General features: G+C 34.7%; 1 protein-coding gene across 1 annotated transcript in view; it reads right to left on the bottom strand.

Moving 5' to 3' along the window:
* Positions 1-21,135, bottom strand: part of MSH4 (mutS homolog 4) — an 84,424-nt gene that overhangs the window by 54,403 nt on the left and 8,886 nt on the right. Inside the window, exons 3-7 of the mRNA XM_036890319.2 lie at positions 11,811-11,971; positions 10,416-10,526; positions 8,289-8,404; positions 7,221-7,394; positions 2,836-3,008 (exon numbers count right to left, since the gene is read on the bottom strand). Of these exons, the coding sequence (XP_036746214.2) occupies positions 2,836-3,008; positions 7,221-7,394; positions 8,289-8,404; positions 10,416-10,526; positions 11,811-11,971 (735 nt within the window). The remainder of the gene's footprint in view (positions 1-2,835; positions 3,009-7,220; positions 7,395-8,288; positions 8,405-10,415; positions 10,527-11,810; positions 11,972-21,135) is intronic.

Here is a 21,135-nt window from a genome sequence, read left to right as displayed (position 1 = left end):
AGGGCCATGAGTCAAGGAACATAGATGGCCTCTAGGAATTGGAAAAGGCAAGAAAACAGATTCAGCCCTAGCACCTCCAGAAGGAATATGTACCTGCTAACACATTGATTATAGCCCAGTAAAACTGGTTTATCGCTTCTAGAATTGTAAGATAATAAATTCATATTGTTTTAAAACACTAAATTTGAGGTAATTTGTCACAATGATATGAGGAAACTAACATAGAGTGGTGTGCTTCATATTTTCAAAAGATCACTCGGCTGCAATGCAGAGAAGAGACTATAAAAGAGCAAGTCGAGAGGAAAGAAACCAAATAGAAGGCTGTTGTGACAAATCAGATTATAGATAAATTGTAGCCCAGGCTGGAGCAGCAGCATTGAGAATATAAATAAATACATTCAAGAAGTACATAGCAAGAAGACTTTGCAGAATTTGATGACTGTTTCCAGGGAAGAGTTGAGGTGTCTGCTTTGGTAAAGAGTTTGGATGTGGACTTATCACTGAAATCAAGAACTGATTTAGAAGGGAAGACTGGCAGTTTGGACCCATTAAATTTGAAGTAGTTGGGGAACATGTAAGTGCTGAGAAGGTAGTAATACATATGGGGCTGAAGGTCTGTAGAGATATCTGGGCATGAGATGCAAATCTGGAAGTCATGATTATACGAATGATAATTACTTAGCCAGGAAGGTGGGTAAATCATGTAAGAATACACAGGCTAAAAAGACAACCTACAACATACCTTTGAAGAGACACAGCATTTAGAGAATGAACAAAGGAATAGAAGTCTGAAGACACAGAAGTTTTCCCCTCTTCCATTTGGAAGAAACAGCTCTGGGATTTTTACTCTGCTACCTGATCAATGACAGAGCTCTCTGAGGACATTCTAAGACAATATACAGTTCTGTGGTCTGTTTGTAAATCTGTATAAATTACATTTCAAGGGAAATACTCTGTTAGTTTTGATTATATAGTCATATAAACTTTTTAAGGAAATGAGTGATAGAGCTTAAAAAAAAAAGGAGAAAACCCCAAAGTGATAGGAAGAAAATCATATTATAATAGAAACAAAGAAAGGCAGTAATTCAATAAGAAGAGATTTTCAGTAGTAACATACAAGATGGAGTTCAAATAGGAGAACTGATTATGTGTACATTAAATTTAACAAAAATGAGCCTGTGGGTGACTGTTTTAGGTTGGGTTCTCCAGGAACAGACCCTGGGATAAGGATTCATGTTCAAGTGATTTATTTAAAATGTGCTCTGATGTTGTATACTTGAAACCAATATAAGATTGTATATTGATGATACTTCAAAAAAATGTGCTTCTGAGAGAAACCAGTGAAGGAGAGAAGAAAGACAAGGGAAGGGGAAAAAAGCCAAGCAAAAGTACAATTTCAGGCAAAGTACTGTGGACAGTAACTTCGACTAATGCTATAGAGTAATTGTGGTCTTTAATGTATATTCAGGGTTTTCACCATATCAGAGACAGACAAGGTTTCATACTCTCCCACCATTTCCACACCGTTAAGGGCTGCAGAGCATTTCTGGCACTCTGTGCTTGAGAACAAAGCAGTCTATGGCTTGAGGGTGGGCTTCCAAAGAGTCCAGATGTGGGCCATTAGATGCAAAAGAACACAGAGCAGGGAAAGGGGCACAAAGAAAGGTAAAAGAGACCCAAGATTATTTGGGACAGAAAACCAACAATATCTGCTACAGTGGCCTTGACAAGAGTGGTCTCAATGCAATAGTGAGCATAGAAACAAGGCTGCAGCAGACTGAGATGTGCTGATGAAGAGAAAATATTGAGTGCAGAAAATCTGTGTTTCAGCAAGTTTGGTTATGAATGGGAGAAGAGAAATAAGGTGGTAGCTGGAGAAGATGAAGTCCAGGGAGATTTTTTACACAGGTGGGAGAGACCTGAGGAAAAGAGAAAGATATTGAAGATACAGGAGACCATTAGTGCAAGGATGGGATCCAGAACTCACAGACAGGAGCAGGAATACCACTTACAGTTGAAACAAAGGGAAGGAAAAATGGGTGAGTACGACTGCATATTTAGTGGCAGTAAGTTTAAAAAGGTAACAATGGTTGGAGCTTGACTAACATTACATGATTAAATGAATTTCCATATTCCTGGTTCTTTTGTATTTTACAAAATGACAAGTATCTGTAGGCCAACAAGATGGTGCTGTGAGCAAGAAAAGGGTTACCAATTAAAAATGGACTATTGGTACCTTTCCCAACGTCTCACCAAATACAGGAATATATACAAAAAAGTGAATGTAATCAACAACATAGGAAATGAAAAGTCACAGTCAATATAATGCCAGAATTTTAAAAGAATTATGTCAATTAAAAGGTATTTGGAATTGGACTGGGTAAAAACTGTTTAGGCTATACATGCCTTTTTCATGTACTCCTTCAGCTCAGACTACCAGAACACTGGGAGAAAGGTTGGGAAAACAGACATATGGAAAACAGACCAAGCTACCAGAAACCAGGAAATGAACTAGAAGCAATACATATAAACTGTCCTTCCACCTACATATTTAAGAAGAAAATTGCACTGCCCTGTCAGTAAACAAATAGCCAGGTGCCAAGGACAACTCTCTTACCTCATGTTATGGGTTGAATTGTGTCCCCCAAGATGTTTTGAAGTTCCAGACCCTGGTATCTGAATGTGATTGTATTTGAAAATTGAATCTTTGTAGATGTAATCAGGTTAACATAAGGTTATTAGGATGAGCCTTAATCCAATATGACTGGTATCCTTATAGAAAACAATACATTTTAAAATAATTTGCATTTATAAGATTAGATAATATTCACTAACCTGACTGAAGTCCAAAAAAGAGTTCCTCATCTTGAAGTAGTTCTTGAACACAATCTAATCTCATGTTAATGGTTTGAGTATCAACTAGAGGTTCCAATATATTAGAACGAAGTCTTCTACTTCCTCCGGGAGTTTTAGTATAATTTAGAACACCAAAGAGTGTGTGGTTATTTCTTTGAAAACACAAGTTAGGAAAATTTCATTAAGTACAGAAAGGAAAATCCAAGAAAACTGCAATTTAACTTTCTAAATAATCCTATTCCTTACAGTGGTGATTCTCAAACTTTAACATGTATACAAATGACTTGGGGATTCTGATTCAGTAGGCCTGGGTAAGGCCTGTCAGAATCTACATTTTGAATAAGCTCCTAAGTATGCTGTCAGTCAATGAATCATACTTTTATTAATAAGGATCAATAGTATCTTTTTCTATTGAATGACAATATTCAGACTAATATAAAATGTTCTTAGTGTATAGCATTCTATCAAAAATAGCAAGATATCAATAGTATACCCTTAAGATGAAAAATAACTATTACATTGATAAAATGAGTATTTATTATAATCACTTTGTTCTAATTTCAGAAGTTAGAGAACTACAAGGAGAAAGAAAATAATTGCAGGTAAAGAAACTGTTAACAAACAAACCAACAAACAAAACAGGATTATATAGAGTTCTTTTAGTTAGGCTGGTTCAGAAAGACCTGTGTTTGTATCTGGCAGTTGACTTAAGGCATCTAGGCAAAGTTCATGATGGGATGGGGATGATGGTGACATTGGTCATGAGAACAGCTAACACATATTGAACATTGTGCCAGACACTGTTTTAAGTATTTTATATATATTATTGAATTCTAACAACCATGGTATGAGGTAGATGGTATTATTAACTACATTTTACAAGGGAGGGAACTGAAACACAAAGAAATAACTTGTCCAAGGTTTCCAAATAAGTGAACAAGAAGAATTACCAGGTAAAAAATGGCCAAGCAAAATAGCAACTTAAGCCCAGGAAGTCTTTCTTGCTCCAGAACCATAAAGATCAAGGCTGGTGTAGCTTTGCAAGTGAAGGTAATACTGGAGGGAGATGAATGAAGAAGCTGATAGAAGCTAGCCCACGGAAGTCCTTGTAGGCCATGGTAAAACATCTAGATTCTATTCTGAATGTAATGGCAGCCACCCAAGATTTTAAGCAAGGGAGTTTCAACTTCTGATTTCTTAGTTTAAAAGGATCACACTCTGGACACTTGCTGAGAAAAGACTAATTGTAGGAGGGCAAGAAGAAGGCAAAAAAATAAGTTAGGAGCTATAATAGTAGTCCAGGCTGAAATTATGGAGATATGGGTTAGGGCTACAGCCTTGGAAATAGTAAGAAGTGATCCAAAATTGGTATGTACTGTACAGGTTGAGTCAAGAGGATTTACTGATGGATTGAATCTGGGTTGAGAAAAGAAAAAAACAAGAATGACTCCTAGTTTAAGTCATTAGACTACCAGATTTTTGGTATATCAATTTTAACAAATTTTCAGGGAATTACTCAAATCACGTCCTGGCTTTGGGGCGGTGGTGGTTCATCACAGACACATCTCAATCACTTTTTTTTTTTCATTTTTTAAGAACTTGACTTCTGCAGAAGCAAAATGTGGAGCACTCACAAACCTGTCACTGCTGTAGAAATTAATAACAGGTGAAACTGTGTGCTCAACAGGTAAAAAGTCTTCAGAAGCACTAGAATTATTTAGATAGTCCAGTAGGTAGAAGATCTATGTTTAAACCTGATATTCTTTGGTTCAAGTCTGTGAACAGACTTCTCAATTTCTCATTTTCAACTATAATATAAACTCCTATCCTATCACTTAATATATAACAGAAACTCAAGCAATGTTTGACAGTGATAATGATAAACAATCATGAACTAATGAAATTTGACAAAGTAAAACTGATTACAAAACTTTGTAATAATAACCAGCCTTGGCCATTGACTTTCTATGTTATTATAAAATAGGAATTCAATGACAGTAATTTTTCCAGATACTATTTTAACCCTTTTTACCTAGCAACAGGAAAAATATTAAATATTCCAACTAGGTTGAAAAGGAATAACTACAATTTATTATGAACTCCTAAAAAAATTTTATAATTTTAGACTATCATTATCAACAGAACTGTAAAAGTGCTGAGACCACTATACTGATAGATAACTAAAAGTAGTATATTCAGTGGTACTTATTTTTACTATTTTTCACTTTTTTACTTCATACCAACAGTACCTAGATAGACCTAAACTGTTCTTAATGATTAAAGTAAATAATAAAATTAGCCTGGGTTTCCATGTTTGCAACAGTAAATAATGTTTGAAGATTCCACATAACTGAAAATGAAGTCAAGAATGTGCAAAGTGACAGAGGCATTTAAACAACTATGGCTTTAAAATGGCATTGAGCATCTTAAAGTTTCAATTCTCCAAAGTACTCTTTATTCCCTTCTATGCTCTTAATACTAAAATTCATGTTTATCCCTTTCATTGATATGTGAAGTTGTATTACTGAAAGTTGAGTTTTAACTACTCTAAGCTTACTCCCACCCTGCACGTTACCAATCAGTTAACACTAAATAGCTTATAGTTTCCTTGCAAATACCATACTGTTGGTTGAAAATCATGTTGTCAAGACTAATTTTTACTTTTACCACCTTTTCTACTTCATTTAGATAACTTCTATTTATACTTCAAAACTCACCTTACGTATTACACCTCTTCTAGAAAGATGTTCCTAATTACTGCCCTTGTATTCCTTACCCATCCAATATTAATGCTCTATGATCCCATTATTGTTTATGTAAACTTTTATATCATTATACTTAATGCATGTTAATAATAGTATGTGTCTCCTCCTCTAGACTGTAATTCCTTAAGGAGAAAACCATGACTCATTAATTCTTTGTAACAAATTGACCGCATATTAACACTTCTCCGCCATAAAAACCATCACATGCTGATTACATTATCTTCTATAACATTTTGATCCTAATTTAGGTAACTCACTATAAAATCCATAATCACTGTGTGTGCATGTATGTGTATGTCTGTCTGTGCCTCTCCCTGCCTCCCTCCCTTTCATGCTATGCTCACCATCAATATTCCTGGTACTTTAATGCTAATAAACCAATAAACCAGCAATCTGGTAATACACCACAAAGAGTTGATCCAACTATTTTTTTTTCCTTCTCAAATGATGACATAGGCCCTTGAATGTCCTGTACATGATGCTCTTAAAATTGGTTATTTTAATTTTGTGGATTCTGAATACATCTTTTTTATTGTGGTAAAACATACATAAAATAAAATTTACCATTTGAACCACTTTAAACAATAATTAAGTGTCATTAAACATACTTGCAATATTGTGTAACTGTTACCACTATCCATTTCCAGAATGTCTCATCATCCCAAACAGAAACTCTGAATCCATTAAACAACAGCTACCCAATCCCCACATTCCCCAGCCCCTGGTAACCTGCTAACTTTTTTGTCTCTATGATTTTGCCTATTCTAGGTGCCTCATATAAGTGGAATCATAAAATATTTTTCCTTTTGTATTTGGTTTATTTCACTTAGCACAATGTTTTCAAGGTTCTTACATCTTGTGGCATGTGTCAGAATTTCCTTCCTTTTTCATGCTAAGTGATATTCTATTGTAAATATAAATACTTTATTTTGCTTATCCAGTCAGTTACCCACTGATGGACATTTGGTTTGTTTCCACCTTTCGGCTACTGTGAACAATGCTCCTAAGAACACTTCTGTGCAAGTAACTGTATGAGTCCTTCTTTCAATTCTTTTGGATATATACCCAGAAGTGAAATGCTGGATCATATGGCAATTCTCTGTTTAACTCTTTGAGAAACCACCATACTGTTTGCCAAAGTAACTGTACCATTTTACACTTGCACCATAAATGTACAAGGCTCTCAATTTCTTCACATCCTCACCAATGCTTACTTTCCATTTACTTGATTATAACCATCCTAATGGATATGAAGTAGTAACTGTAGTTTTGTTTTGCATTTCCCTAACGACAAGTGATGTTAAGTATCTTCTCAATTGTTCATAGGCCATTTGTACATCTTCTTTGGAGAATATCTCTTCATGTCTGTCTAGTTTTGAGAAGGGTTGTTTGTTTTTTGTTGTTTAAAACAAGTATCTTTTTAAAACCTGACTTTGGAACATCTGAGCAGCTCAGCAACAATGGTACAATGGTTAAAAATATGTTTATTCAATATTACTCCATCAAACAATTTAAAGAAGTATAAAGTAACTATTCATTAAAAAAGTGACATAATAAAATATATGATATGTTTATAAGAAAAAAATTGGATGATCTTACCTACAATCTTGATTATTAATTATTAACTCAAGGTTTTGGGCTGATGATGAATCTATCATGGCTGTCTGTTCACTACCCTGGAAACAAATCTTCAGAGATTTTGGTGCATAAACTGAATTTTGAATAAATTCAACATATTTTAATAAAGCTGCAACAGCTGCAAGGCAGTAATACCTGTAAGTTAACCAGTGATACATCACTACAAATCTTTAGAATAAAAAAAATTATTGCTATAAAAGGAAATATTGCATCTTAGTATTAGGAAAACTATAAACATTTGCATAGCATTGCTTAAATCCAGAGAAAAAGCCCACCAGGTGTACCTTATTTTTAAAATCTAGGGAACTAACCTCTAACAAATAAAAATTGTTTAAAAATAGACAGTTTTCTGAAATCTGACATTTAATGGATATTAAACTCCAATACAACATACATACATATATTAGAAGACAACATTCAACGGTAATTTGTCTCAATTTTTGATGTATCATTCTAAGCACTCAAATAATGTTGAAAGAGTCTGAGAGCTTTAAAGGTAGAGTTAGGATATTCCAATGTACAGGAAAGTATGTTATAATCTCTTAACAGTCATTGGGATTAACTGAGTAAACAGTTGGTCAGAACCTGGCTCAAAGAAAGCATCTATTTACATGTTCTAAGAAATATCCTTTCCAAAAATATCCTCTGTCCCATGCTGAATCTTTTAAGAATATAGGTATGAAGTAACAGGAATACAGCTAACTGTGGTTCACTTCTGTGCCCTTATATTTCTAGATTGCTGTAGCTACTTAAGCTTTTCACTTCAAAATAAAGTCAACAACAACAATTAGGGTGATAGATTATAACTAATTTGGAGAAATTCTCTATAAAATAGGTTAGCAAGATATGCCTTGTATATAAATTTTAGTTAATAACTGTGTAAATATTTCAATAATTAATGAGTTTGTATTATATAAGGCAGGATATTTTCTAGGTGGTAGGGATATAGCAGAGAACAAAACAGACAAAGACCTTGCCTTCATGGAACTCACACCAGAGATTTATTACTTTCCTTAACTCATAACTTACTTGGACTGAACCTCCATTAGCACAGTGCTGAATTCTGCTATGCATAACTGTTCGATGTACTCTAATCCTTTTGTTTCATTGAAGTATTTCCTTTGGATAGTAGTGAAATTAACATTCTGAAAAGAAGTTTTAATTTCAAAACACATCTTGAGTTTCATGTGCTTGCTGAAAACAGCTCTCTTAAATATATGCTGGTACATAGGTAGATAGCTTAAATATTGCATACAGTTTATTTTGTATTAATTATTTTCCAGACTTCAAATATTTTCTTAGTTATTTACAAAAAGAGAATGATCATCTGTTTTGCTAAGTGAATTATGGTAGTCTATAGCACTATTAGACCATACTCACATGAAATTTAACTGAATATATTAGGTACAATAACAAAAAATAAACATGAGAGTCTCGAACTTCCACTAATTTCATTCTACAGCAACATCACCACATAAATTATACACTCAGCCTTATATCCTCTGACATAACTGAGATTTTTTTTTAAAAGAAAAAAAAGTATGAAGCCGTAAAATAAAGGTGTATTTACTTTGAAGGAAAGCAATAAGTAAGAAAGGTAATATAATAACAATGAACTGGAAACAGCAGTAATAAAGGGGGGAGGGAATAACAAGCAGGGAGGGAATTTGTTATGTGCCAAGACTGTTTTAACAGTTATCTAACATTCACAATAAGTCTATGATATAAGATAATATGTCTTGTATTAACTATAACTTTCCTGTAAGTAAAATTCTGAAAAATCAAGTGACTTTTCTAACATTATACAACTGATATGCACCAGAGCTGAAATTCAAATTTAGATTTAATCAATCATAGTGCTTCTGTATCCAGAAATAGTAATTAGTCTAACATGTGGAAACATGAACAAAGCAGGACCAGTTAGGTCCTTTCCTGGAATTCATATATGAACACTAGTAGAAAGAATTTATGTTTTTCTGAGTTGGTTAAACTGAGATACCATCAGCCTGGAACTAACAATCATATTCTTAAACCTCATAAAGGTAACCTGTCTGCAGTTTAAAAAAAAGAGGGGGTGGGATGAAGTAGAGACATGATCTATCCAACCATCTGGCTTCCCAATTACATAAGCCAATAAATTTTCTGTTTTAATTAAGCTTGTTTAAGTTGAATTTCCATTATTTACAACTAAAAAGCTTAATGATTAAGCAAGACAAAATAACAAAAGTTGGAAATATATACATAAATAAAGGTGATTGAAGTAATGAGTAAAGGAGATAACAGAGATTTGTCTAATAGAGACAACCACAGATATACCACAGGGACCATTTCTGGCAATGAGTCAAACACAGCTGTGCTATATCGGATCTCTAAGAGCACCACAAAAAATCTTATATGTTTCAGATGCTGAATATATTAAGAATAATAAAAACTCATCAGACCCTTAATCTCAGCTTGTTTCCAACTGTATTAAAGGTTAAGTTCTCAAACATAACAAAATATAGTATATTCTGAAAATAATTTGCATTCTCAGGAATTATTACAACTGCAATGCTGCCTACTTGGTTTGGAATCACAGCCCCTATTCCACAAAACTGATTTGTGAAAGGGGAGATATTAACTGAGGGGGAGTGCATTGGTGGGATAAGGTTCCAGAGAACTTAGCTATCACAGTCTCACAGATGGAGGCTACAGTACTAGGATATTTTTGAGGCAGTACATGCTACCAGGGGAAGTTGAAACAATTCTGTAATATAGATCAAATTCCAAAAAAAAAAGTATTTTCTGATAGCTGCTTATATAGAAATATACGAACTTCAATTTCAACTAATCTGGCAGTACAACAAGCAGTTTCTAGAAAGCTACATCTAAGGAAATCCAGGCTTTCTTTAACGGACTGATTCCTGTGCACTCTGAGAAACCTTATTACCTGAAACATTTTTCCTTTTATTTAGAGTAGATCAAGGGTGCCAAGTCAAAGAACTGAATTTCCTGTCATTTTTATTTTATGTATCAATAGTCCCTTACTTAGGATAATTTAATGAGTACTTTAGGGTAAACATAAAGCTACTCAAATTACTTTAGAATGCCATTATAAAATGGATTTCAAGTAAAGTAAAATCTTGACTGTTACTATTAAGAATAAAAATCACTTACCTTGAAATTTTCTGTGATCAGAGTAAACAACTTGGTCGAATTCCCCACAACACAAGCAGTATTTGACATTATTATTTCCAAAGGTGATAAAATTTTGAGTTTGGTGATTACCTAAAATCATTTGAATAAATAATTTCTTAAATGAAAGCTTAAGAGTCTCCAAAACTAAAAAAGTTCCATACTTTTCAAGATAAACACTTAAAACTAATTCATATATATACAAAATAACCACTGTCCTAATTACATACTTCAATTACAATATGCTTCTAATGGTAATGTAGTAAACATATTTCCTATATAAGTACAAATATAAAGCATTATTATAAACATAGGCTATATTTTACTCACAATAGTTTATAACAGTTCTAACCCAAAAAATTAGTATGAACTTATCAAATACATATTCTTAAAGTAAGATTTTTTAAAATAAATTCTTCTACTCAGTATTTTATCCATCTCCCTGAAAAAAAAATAAGCACATTCAATAGTTTAACTATGGTGCTTCAAGAGCTATTCCACCCTGGAACAGTTTGGAGTTTAAGTATACAGAAACACAGATGAGAAACATCTGCTTTATGACTTAAGCTTTTCACAGTATAAGGTGCATTTCTGGGAACTATTCTAGACACAGAAATTTTTAATTTTCTAAACATTCCTGTTTAAAACAAAAATCTTTTTTCTATTCTTTATAATTACATAAAAATGTTAAATACCCAGAGATAAAGTTAGTATGCAGTACTAGTGTATCATTTAGGTTGTTAGGTATGTTAAAAAATAATTATTAGGTAGGAAAAGGGAACCATAAGAGGAATTAGGGAAAGGAATAAAGAACAGTAAGACATTAAAAATAACAGTATATCACATTTTTTAATAATAGGAATTGGGCCAATAACATTTTAGAATATGAGATTAGGAATAGACTACCTTCTACCTGATAAATCATGTGAATTCCCATGACAATAAGACAGTGGCCCAAATTAATGATGAGTGATAGAAAGTGAAGGCAAGCAGAGACTAAATTATGATTAAGACACGTTTCCCTTAACTCTGGAAAATAAAGTTCAAATACAGTTCAGTGGAAACAGCCCTTTAGAGACAGCATATCTTATCTTTAGAGTAAGTCCAGGAATTAATTAAAAGATACTAATTTTAGAAACTAACATTAACAGTAATTTGGAATGTTCAAGTAACAGCAAACCACAGTATTTTTAGGACAAAACAGATTCAAAAAGTTAAAGTCAGATGTAAAACAATTTTATTTTTATTCAAAGTAATATGCATTGGTGCTATCATAAATAATCTTTATCAAAAAGTAAACTAATTAGGAAAACAATGACTTGAAAATACACATAGTACCCACTAGATCAACCATTTTCTAGGAGTATAAATACTTACCTTTGCATATGTTGTATTATCTGCAAACTGAGATAATATAATTTGAGGGCTTTTTAAATCAATACTTGCCATTCCTATTTCACCTCTGGCAAGTCCTCTCCCTTCTACAACAGCCACAATAACTGATGGGGAGTGTGCAGAAACTGAAGATGAGGATGTAGCTGTCAAACATTTTTTTTAAAGAAAATGTGTAAACATTAATAATAAAACTTTCTAATTCTTATTCATAAGACCTCAAAGCACCAAGTCTAGGACATGGCTATTAATACCCAAGAAAATAATTTTTTTTGCCTCACCACAAAATAACTTTTCATATGCAGACCAAATAAACATGTTAATTCTGAAAGTATTTTGCCAAAACTTAACCTCACATTTAGAAATAATACATTTATATGTTGCTTTATTTTACATTTTATTGGAATAGAGTCATAAAGGAACACTGAATTTGAAATTGGAAAACTTATTTATCCTACTCTTGTCATTTAAAAGGTATATGAATTTGAGCAAATTATTTCATTATAATCATAAATCACAAAATATAATGTAATAACTGCCCTGCCTAACTCAGAAGGCTGAAAGGATCAGTGAGATTTTATATATATATATATATATTTTATAAATTATAAAACATTATAAACTATAAACTCAATTATGAGATATCTGCATAATGTCAGATATTTTATTAATATGCCAAGAATATTCTAAGTTATTTACTTGGGTTAATTCATGTAACTGTCAGAATCATTACACCAAATTTGACAATATTTTCTCCATTTACTTATAAGAAGCCTGAGGCATGGATGAACAGGTTGAGTCAGAATTTTTATGCAAGCAGCCTGAATCCAGAGCAGGTGCTCTTATCCACTACATACATTACAGATTTGAGTTCTGTGCCTTACAAACTATTTTCAGGTTAGCTTTTAACTACTCTGAAGTTACATTTCTTCATCTGTAAATTGGAAATACCACTTTCCACATAGTTTTTATAAGAGATGCAATAATACGAAAAATTTTTTGTGAAATTATTTAAATATAGGACACCATAGATGAAAAAAAGTCAGACTAAAAATATCTAAAATTTTATTTTCAAAGAAGCAAAATTATCTTTTATTCACTTGTCAACCTTCCAGTATATACCATTTTCTTGTTCTCTCCTTTCCCTCCCTGACTAGATTCTTTTTTCTTTTTTCTTCTTCCAATACCTACAAAACATAAATTTATGCTATCTCAGTCAGTAGTCAACTTAAGAGTTAACTTAAAAATCTATTGTGATTGGATTAAAGATGGCAGCATGAGAGGTGAGATAGAGGCTTCCTCCTAAAACTGCAAATAATACAAAAATATAATTACTACAACTAATCATGAAAGAGCAACAGGGAAAAGGACTGCACCAGACTGCATACACCTGGAGAAAAGAGGAGACCTCATGGAACAGGGTAACATACCAAAGCTGTGGCATGGGACCCAAGCCCTTCCCCCACCCCAGTTCACTGGTGGGAGGAAGAGAAACAGAGCATGGAGGGAGTGGAGGCCAGAGACTGCTGAATACCTAACTCCAGATATCTGCTCTAGGAGCACAAACCTACATTTCATGGGGCTTCAATGGTACTTTTGTGATTAGGGGGTTGGAAAGCTAAGACAAGCAGAATTCCTGGAGAGACTGATATTCCAGCCGCTTCTGGAAAGCAGGGATCCATATCTGGCTGCTCTGGAACAAAAGAAAGGTGGGCAATCTGAGAGACTTCCTAACAAGGAAGGCTTTAGCAAGAGGGCTGCTAAAGGGGCAAGGATTGCAAAGAGCTTGTTGCTCAGGAGAAAGGACAGGTAGACAAAATTGCCCAGGTGCACTCTCCCCAGCAGGCTGGGAGCTATCACAATCTTCAGGTGCTCCAGCTCCCTGGCTGGATACGCAGCTCCAAAGAACCTCTCCATGATATGAAGCCTACTGGGCCTTTCTCCCCGCCAGCCCCACCTGACTTGCAAACCAGCAAACCCTACCAGGCATTAGGCCAGCCAGAGGGAAGATTTGTGTACACCAACTAAAAATGTGAAGCATACAGGCTTATACCTCTGTGCTCAGCCCACTGGTTCGGGCAGTGGAGGCACGCATAGTAGCCGGGAAGCAGGAAACAGCCCTTTCCCCCTCCCAAGCACCAATACCACTCCCCTGTGACCCCCAACACTGCTTCAAGGGCTGAGCAGCTCCAGAGAGTAGAGCTTCTGGACACTAGAGGGTGCCATATACAAATATGAAAGGCCAAAGGAACCTGGTTCAAAGTAAAATTATTAATACAACTCCAGAGAAAGATTTAAATGACATTGATCTCATGAATCTTCCTGAAAGAGAGTTCAAAATAAAAATGATTAACATGCTCATAGAGGTAAGGAAAGATATTCAGTAACTCAGGAATGAATTCTGGTCAGAGATCCAATGGTTCAAGAGCACAATGGAGGGTATTAAAAGCAGATCAGATATGGTAGAGGAGACAAAAAATGAAATAGAAACTAGAGAAGAGGAATACAAAGAAGCTGAGGCACTGAGAGAAAAAAGGACCTCTAAGAATGAAAGAATATTGAAAGAACTGTGTGACCAATCCAAATGGAAGAATATTCACATTATAGGAGTACCAGAAGAAGAAAAGAGAGAAAAAGGATTAGTGTCTTTGAGGAGATAATTGCTGAAAAATTCCCCAATCTGGGGAATGAGATAGTCTCTCAGGCCATGGAGGTGCACAGATATCCCAACACAAGGGATCCAAGGAAGACAACACCAAGACATATAGTAATTAAAATGTCAAAGATCAAGGATAAGGACAGACTATTAAAAGCAGCCAGAGAGAGAAATAAGATCACATACAAAGGAAAGGCCATCAGGCTATCATCAGACTTCTCAGCAGAAACCTTACAGGCCAGAAGGGAGTGGCATGATGTATTTAATGCAATGAAGCAGAAGGGCCTTGAACCAAGATTACTTATCTGGCAAGATTATCAGTTAAATTTGAAGGAAGGATTAAACAATTTCCAGATAAGCAAAAGCTGAGAGAATTTACCTCAAACAAACCACCTCTACAGTGTATTTTGGAGGGACTGCTATAGATGGAAGTGTTCCTAAGGTTTAATAGCTGTCAACAGAGGTAATAAAACCACAGAAAAGAGAGTAGAACAGTTAATTACTAAGCAAACACAAAATTAAATTAACTATCCCCAAAGTGAATCAAGGGATAGACAAAGAGTATAGAATATGATATCTAATATAAAAAGAAAGGAGGAGGAAGAAAAAGGAGGAAAAAAAAGGGACCTTTAGATTGTGTTTGTAAGCATATTAAGAGAGTTAAATTAGACTCTTAGATAGTAAGGAAGTTAACCTTGAACCTTTGAACCACAAATCTAAAGACTGCAGTGGCAAAACATACATACATACCATTAATCACTCTAAATGTAAATGGACTGAATGCACCAATCAAAAGACATAGAGTCACTGAATGGATAAAAAATCAAGATCCATCTATATGCTGCCTACAAGAAACTCACTTTAAATCCAAAGTCATACACAGACTAAAGGTGAAGGGATGGAAAAAGATATTTCATGCAAATAATAGGGAGAAAAAAGGAGGAGTTGCAGTACTTGTATCAGACAAAATAGACTTCAAAACAAAGTCACAAGAGACAAAGAAGGACATTACATAGTGATAAAAGGGTTAATACAACAAGAAGATATAACTGTTATAAATATCTATGAGCCCAACACAGGAGCACCAACATACGTGAAACAAATACTAACAGAATTAAAAGGGGAAATAGAATGCAATGCATTCATTCTAGGAGACTTCAACACTTCACTCACTCTGAAGGACATATCCACCAGACAGAAAATAAATAAGGAGACAAAGGCACTAAACAACACATTAGAACAGATGGACCTAACAGACATCTACAGAATTCTACACCCAAAAGCAGCAGAATACACATTCTTCTCAAGTGCACATGGAACATTTTCAAGAATAGATTGTATATTAGGCCACAAAAAGAGCCTCAGTAAATTCAAAATGACTGAAATTGTACCAACCAGTTTCTCAGACCACAAAGGTATGAAACTAGAAATAAATAATGCAAGGAAAATGAAAAATCCCACAAACACATGGAGGCTTCACAACATGCTCCTAAATAACCAATGGATCAATGACCAAATAAAAACAGATATCAAGCAATATATGGAGACAAATAACAACAATAATTCAACACTGCAAAATCAACGCAGCAAAGGCCATGCTAAGAGGAAAGTATATTGCAATATAGGCCTACCTCAGGAATAAAGAACAATCCCATATGAGCAGTCTAAACTCACAACTAACAAAACTAAAAAAAGAAGAAAAATGAAGACCAAAGTCAGTAGAAGGAGGGACATAATAAAGATTAGAGCAGAAATAAATGAAATCGAGAAGAATAAAACAATAGAAACAATCAATGATGGTAAGAGCTGGTTCTTCAAGAAAATGAACAAAATAGATAAACCCCTAGCCAGACTTATCAAGAAAAAAAGTCTACTCATATAAACAGAATCAGAAATGAGAAAGGAAAAATCACTACAGACACCAAATAAATACAAAGAATTATTAGAGAATACTATGAAAAATTATATGCTAACAAATTGGATAACCTAGAAGAAATGCATAACTTTCTAGAAAAATACAACCTTCCAAGACTGACCCAAAAAGAAACAGAAAATCTGAACAGACCAATTACCAGCAATGAAATTGAATTAGTAATCAAAAACCTACCTAATATAAAAACCCTTGGACCAGATGGCTTCACTGCTGAATTTCATCAAACATTTAGTGAAGACCTAATACCCATCCTCTATAAAGTTTTCCAAAAAGTAGAAGAGGAGGGAATACTTTAAAACTCATTCTATAAGGCCAGCATCACTCAAAGACACCATAAAAATAGAATAGAAAGCTTTTCCTTTAAGATTGGGAACAAGACAAGGATGCCCACTCTCCCCAATTCTATTCAACATAGTACTGGAGGTCCTGGCTACAGCAATCAGACAACACAAAGAAATAAATGGCATCCAGATTGGCAAGAAGAAGTTAAACTGTCACTGTTTGCAGATGACATGATATTGTACATAAAAATCCCTAAAGAATCCACTCCAAAACTACTAGATCTAATATCTGAATTCAGCAAAGTTGCAGGATACAAAATTAATATACAGAAATCGGTGGCATCCTACAGTATGGGGGAATATATTTGTAAAAGACATATCTGACAAGGGGTTAACATCCAAAATATATAAAGAACTCACATGCCTCAACACCCAAAAATCAAATAACCTGATTAAAAAATGGGCAGAGGATCCGAAGACAGTTCTCCAAAGAAGAAATTCAGATGGCCAATAGACACATGAAAAAATGCTCCACATCACTTATCATCAGGGAAATGCAAATTAAAACCACAATGAGATATCACCTCATACCAGTAAGGATGACTAGCATCAAAAAGACTAAGAACAACAAGTGCTGGTGAGGATGTGGAGAAATGGGAACCCTCCTACATTACTGGTGGGAATGTAAGCTAGTTCAACCATTGTGGAAAGCAATATGGAGGTTCCTCAAAAAAACTAAAAAAAGAAATACCATTTGACCTGGGAATCCCAATCCTTGAAATTTACCCAAAGAATACAACTTCTCACATTCAAAAAGACACATGCACCCCTATGTTATCACAGCACTTTTTATAATAGTCAAGATATGGAAGCATCCTAAGTGTCCATCAGTAGATGAATGGATAAAGAAGAGGTGGTACATATACACAATGGAATATTATTCAGCCATAAGAAAGAAACAAATCCTACCATTTGCAAGAACATGGATGGAACTAGAGGGTATTATGCTCAGTGAAATAAGCCAGGTGGAGAAAGATTAGTGCCAAATGATTTCCCTCATTTGTGGACTATAACAATGAAGCAAAACTGAAGGAACAAAATAGCAGCAGACTCACAGACTCCAAGAAGGGACTAGTGGTACCAAAGGGAACGGTGTGGGAGGGCAGGTGGGGAGGGAGGAAGGGATTGAGGGGTATTATGTTTAGTACACATGGTGTTGGGGATCACTGGGAACACAGTGCAGCACATAGAAGGCAAATAGTGAATCTGTTTCATCTTACTACACTGATGGACAGTGACTGCATTGGGGTATGGGTTGGGACTTGATAATATGGGTAAATGTAATAACCACATTGTTTTCTCATGTGAAACCTTCATAAGAGTGTATATCAATAAGACCTTAATAAAAAATTTTTTTTAAAAAGGAATATTTTGGTTAAAAAAATCTGTTGTGCCTAGATCTCAGAACCTATTTTGTCATTAAAGCCATGTTACACATGGTGATTGAATATTTATTAGGTCTATGGAGTCAGTTTAAATTCTTTAATAGAATATGACCTTCCTAACTTTGATTGGAAAATAAATACCAAGTTCTAGTGGAAATCACTCAGAAGACATCTCCCTTAAACTTCTTAAAGAACACTTATACTTTTATCTACTATAAGTAATAGTATAATGAGCATCCTAGTGCAAGGATCTGTTTTCTGGGTCTCCTATTATTTCCTTAAAGTTGATCCTTAGAAGTCAAATCACTGGAACCAAGGAAAACCACAATTTTTAAAACCTTGTATGTATGTGTTGCCAAATTTCTTGTCAGAAGTTTACCAATTTTTAATTCCATGAACAGTATATGAGAAAAAACAATCTTTCTGTGTCCTTAACCATTACTAACTTCTGAAATGTATTATTATTATTATTACTATTATTATTATTAGCTAAAGGACTGGTGCTTAGATTTGTATTTTTAAGAATTACTATCAAAACTGAACATAACAATATATCCATTTGTTTTCTAGATTTTCTTTTGAGATGTTTATACCCATTTTCTACAGTTTTTACTAGGTCTTAATTGTTTTCAATCAGTTTTTATGATAATTTTGTAAATCAATGACAATACTTTATACTTGTGGCAACCTTAATTTTATTGATATCTCAAAAATTTCTACTTTTGTATAAACAATCTTTTCCTTTATAATCTCTCCCATTGCTTTCCTGCTAAGACACTCCTCCATCACTGAGATATTTGATATACATCACTATTCTCTTCTAATTTTTTGAATTGTTTTGTTCAGTTTGATCTTTCTTTTGGGCATAAATTTGAGCATTTGTTTGTCCACCATGTCCAGTATGAAGGATGACCAGAGGTACAGAGTTCGACCTGTTCATGGGCAGTTGTTAATAGTCTAGTTGGGTGGTTCAGGGACTTGGAATGAACATGATTGAAAAATCGGGACAAGGAAAGCTGGGTAAAAAGAATGTGGATGGATCTCCTAGAATGAGCATAAACTTTGAAAATATTTGTATCTCAGGTGAATGCCCAACAAAGGGCATCCACTGTCAAAAAGATACTTAATAATCAGGTAGACAAAATTCCATGCTCTGTGGATGTCAGTAAGCCTCTTTTTCCCAGCCACCCCAGTGCTTCCTCAATAGATCCATGAACAAAGTGGCCATGGTAACAGGGATGGTTGCTATGTATAAAATCAACAACATGAACTTCCTCTTACTAAGGTTGACCTGGTTAACCCCACTGCTAAGTGCCTAATCGGCCAACAGCAGAGATCAACTTTAAATGCTCTACATAGCACTACTTCCCAGAGGCACAGCCCACTGTCTTAAGATTAGTTAGGCTGGATTTCTTCCACCAGGGAGGGGACAGATATTTGCTCTCACTGGAATAAACACATATTCTAGACACGGATATGCCTTCCTTTCCCACAGTACTTCTGCCACATCACCATCTGTGAACTCACAGAATGCCTTATCTACGATCATGGCATCCCACACAGTATAGTGTCTGATCAAGGAACACATTTCAGCAAAAGAAATTTATTAATGGGCTTATGACCATTGAATGAACTTGTCTAACCATATACCCCTTCACCAAATATGTCTGGCTTAACTGAAAGACAGAAAAGATTACTGAAGATTCAGTTACCGTGCCAATTAGGAGAAAAACCTTTAAAGAATGGGGTTCTGTCTTACATAATGTAGTTTATATTTTGAATCAGAGAGCATTATATGATGTTCATAGTCATAATCAAGGGGTGCAACTGGGAGTAGCTACTCTATCATATCTACTAACCCACCTGAGTAATTTTTGCTTCCCATCCTGGCAACTTGAGCTCTACTGATTTGGAGAGCTTAGTCTCCACAGGTTTTTGGTTCCACCAAGTTACACAATGGTTCCACTGAAGTGGAAAATGAAACTACCACCTGGATATTTTGGGCTCCTTATGTATGCTACTGAACCAACAGAAAGAAAAAAAACAAACAGGGGAGGGTTACCTAAGGATGGAGGGGTCAGTCCTGATTTCAAAGTGGAAATCATGTTGCTACACACAATGGAAGAAAAGTGGACTATGTAGGAACTGAAAATTAATAAAGGGAAACCTCACTAACATGGAGTCAGGAAGACAGCTGATGGAGCTGTTGGGCCCCATCACTCACCCTCAATTGCAGACCCAACTGGAAGTGACAAACCTTGCAAGGTAATACCGATTTAGCTACTACTTTACTACCCATTAGGAGGAAGGAAGGTTTCCCTACCCTAGCAACAACCCAGCCAATGAGAGACTGCCACAACTCAGCCAACGAAAAGCCACTATACTTGGAACTCCCAGTTTACTCCAGTGGACTTTTGTTTGTAACAGCCTTCCCAAATCCACCATCTTTTCTATAACAGACTGTTCCTCTCCTTTGTTCTCTGGACTTGCCCATGGTTTTGCCAAAGCTCGCATATCCTTAATTGTAATTCTCTTCCATTCCCAAATACACCCATTTTTGCTGGTAAAATAAGTGATAGTTTTATATTTAAGGTTAGTGGAGGGCAGGAGATTCTCTGACTTTTCTCTTAGTATTTAGAATATTAAGGAATAATGGAAAACTACAGTAACCAAAAAAAAGGCATGATTAAGGACTCAGACCCTTCAGGAATGAAGGTGTGGGTTACTCCACACATTTCTTAGGGTAACAGAAATATGGAATGAATAGTGAAAGAAGAAAACCCATAGATTATCAACTACAACTTCACAGGCAATTAAGAAAACAAGAACCAAAAAAAAAAAAAAAACAAGAACCCTAGTAGCCTTGATGTTTTCTCTATGCTTTGTTGCATGTATGTTTTTATATGTATAAACTAACCATTTTCTTCTATCTCATTTCACTTTGAAAAAAACTTTATACATAAGTTATTAAAGGTTAACTTTACAACTTATTCTT

This window comes from Manis pentadactyla, chromosome 4, assembly GCF_030020395.1.
Source record: "Manis pentadactyla isolate mManPen7 chromosome 4, mManPen7.hap1, whole genome shotgun sequence".
Lineage (NCBI taxonomy): Eukaryota > Metazoa > Chordata > Mammalia > Pholidota > Manidae > Manis > Manis pentadactyla.
Note: the sequence above shows the minus strand (reverse complement) of the source record. Positions and strands in the feature narration are given on the sequence as shown.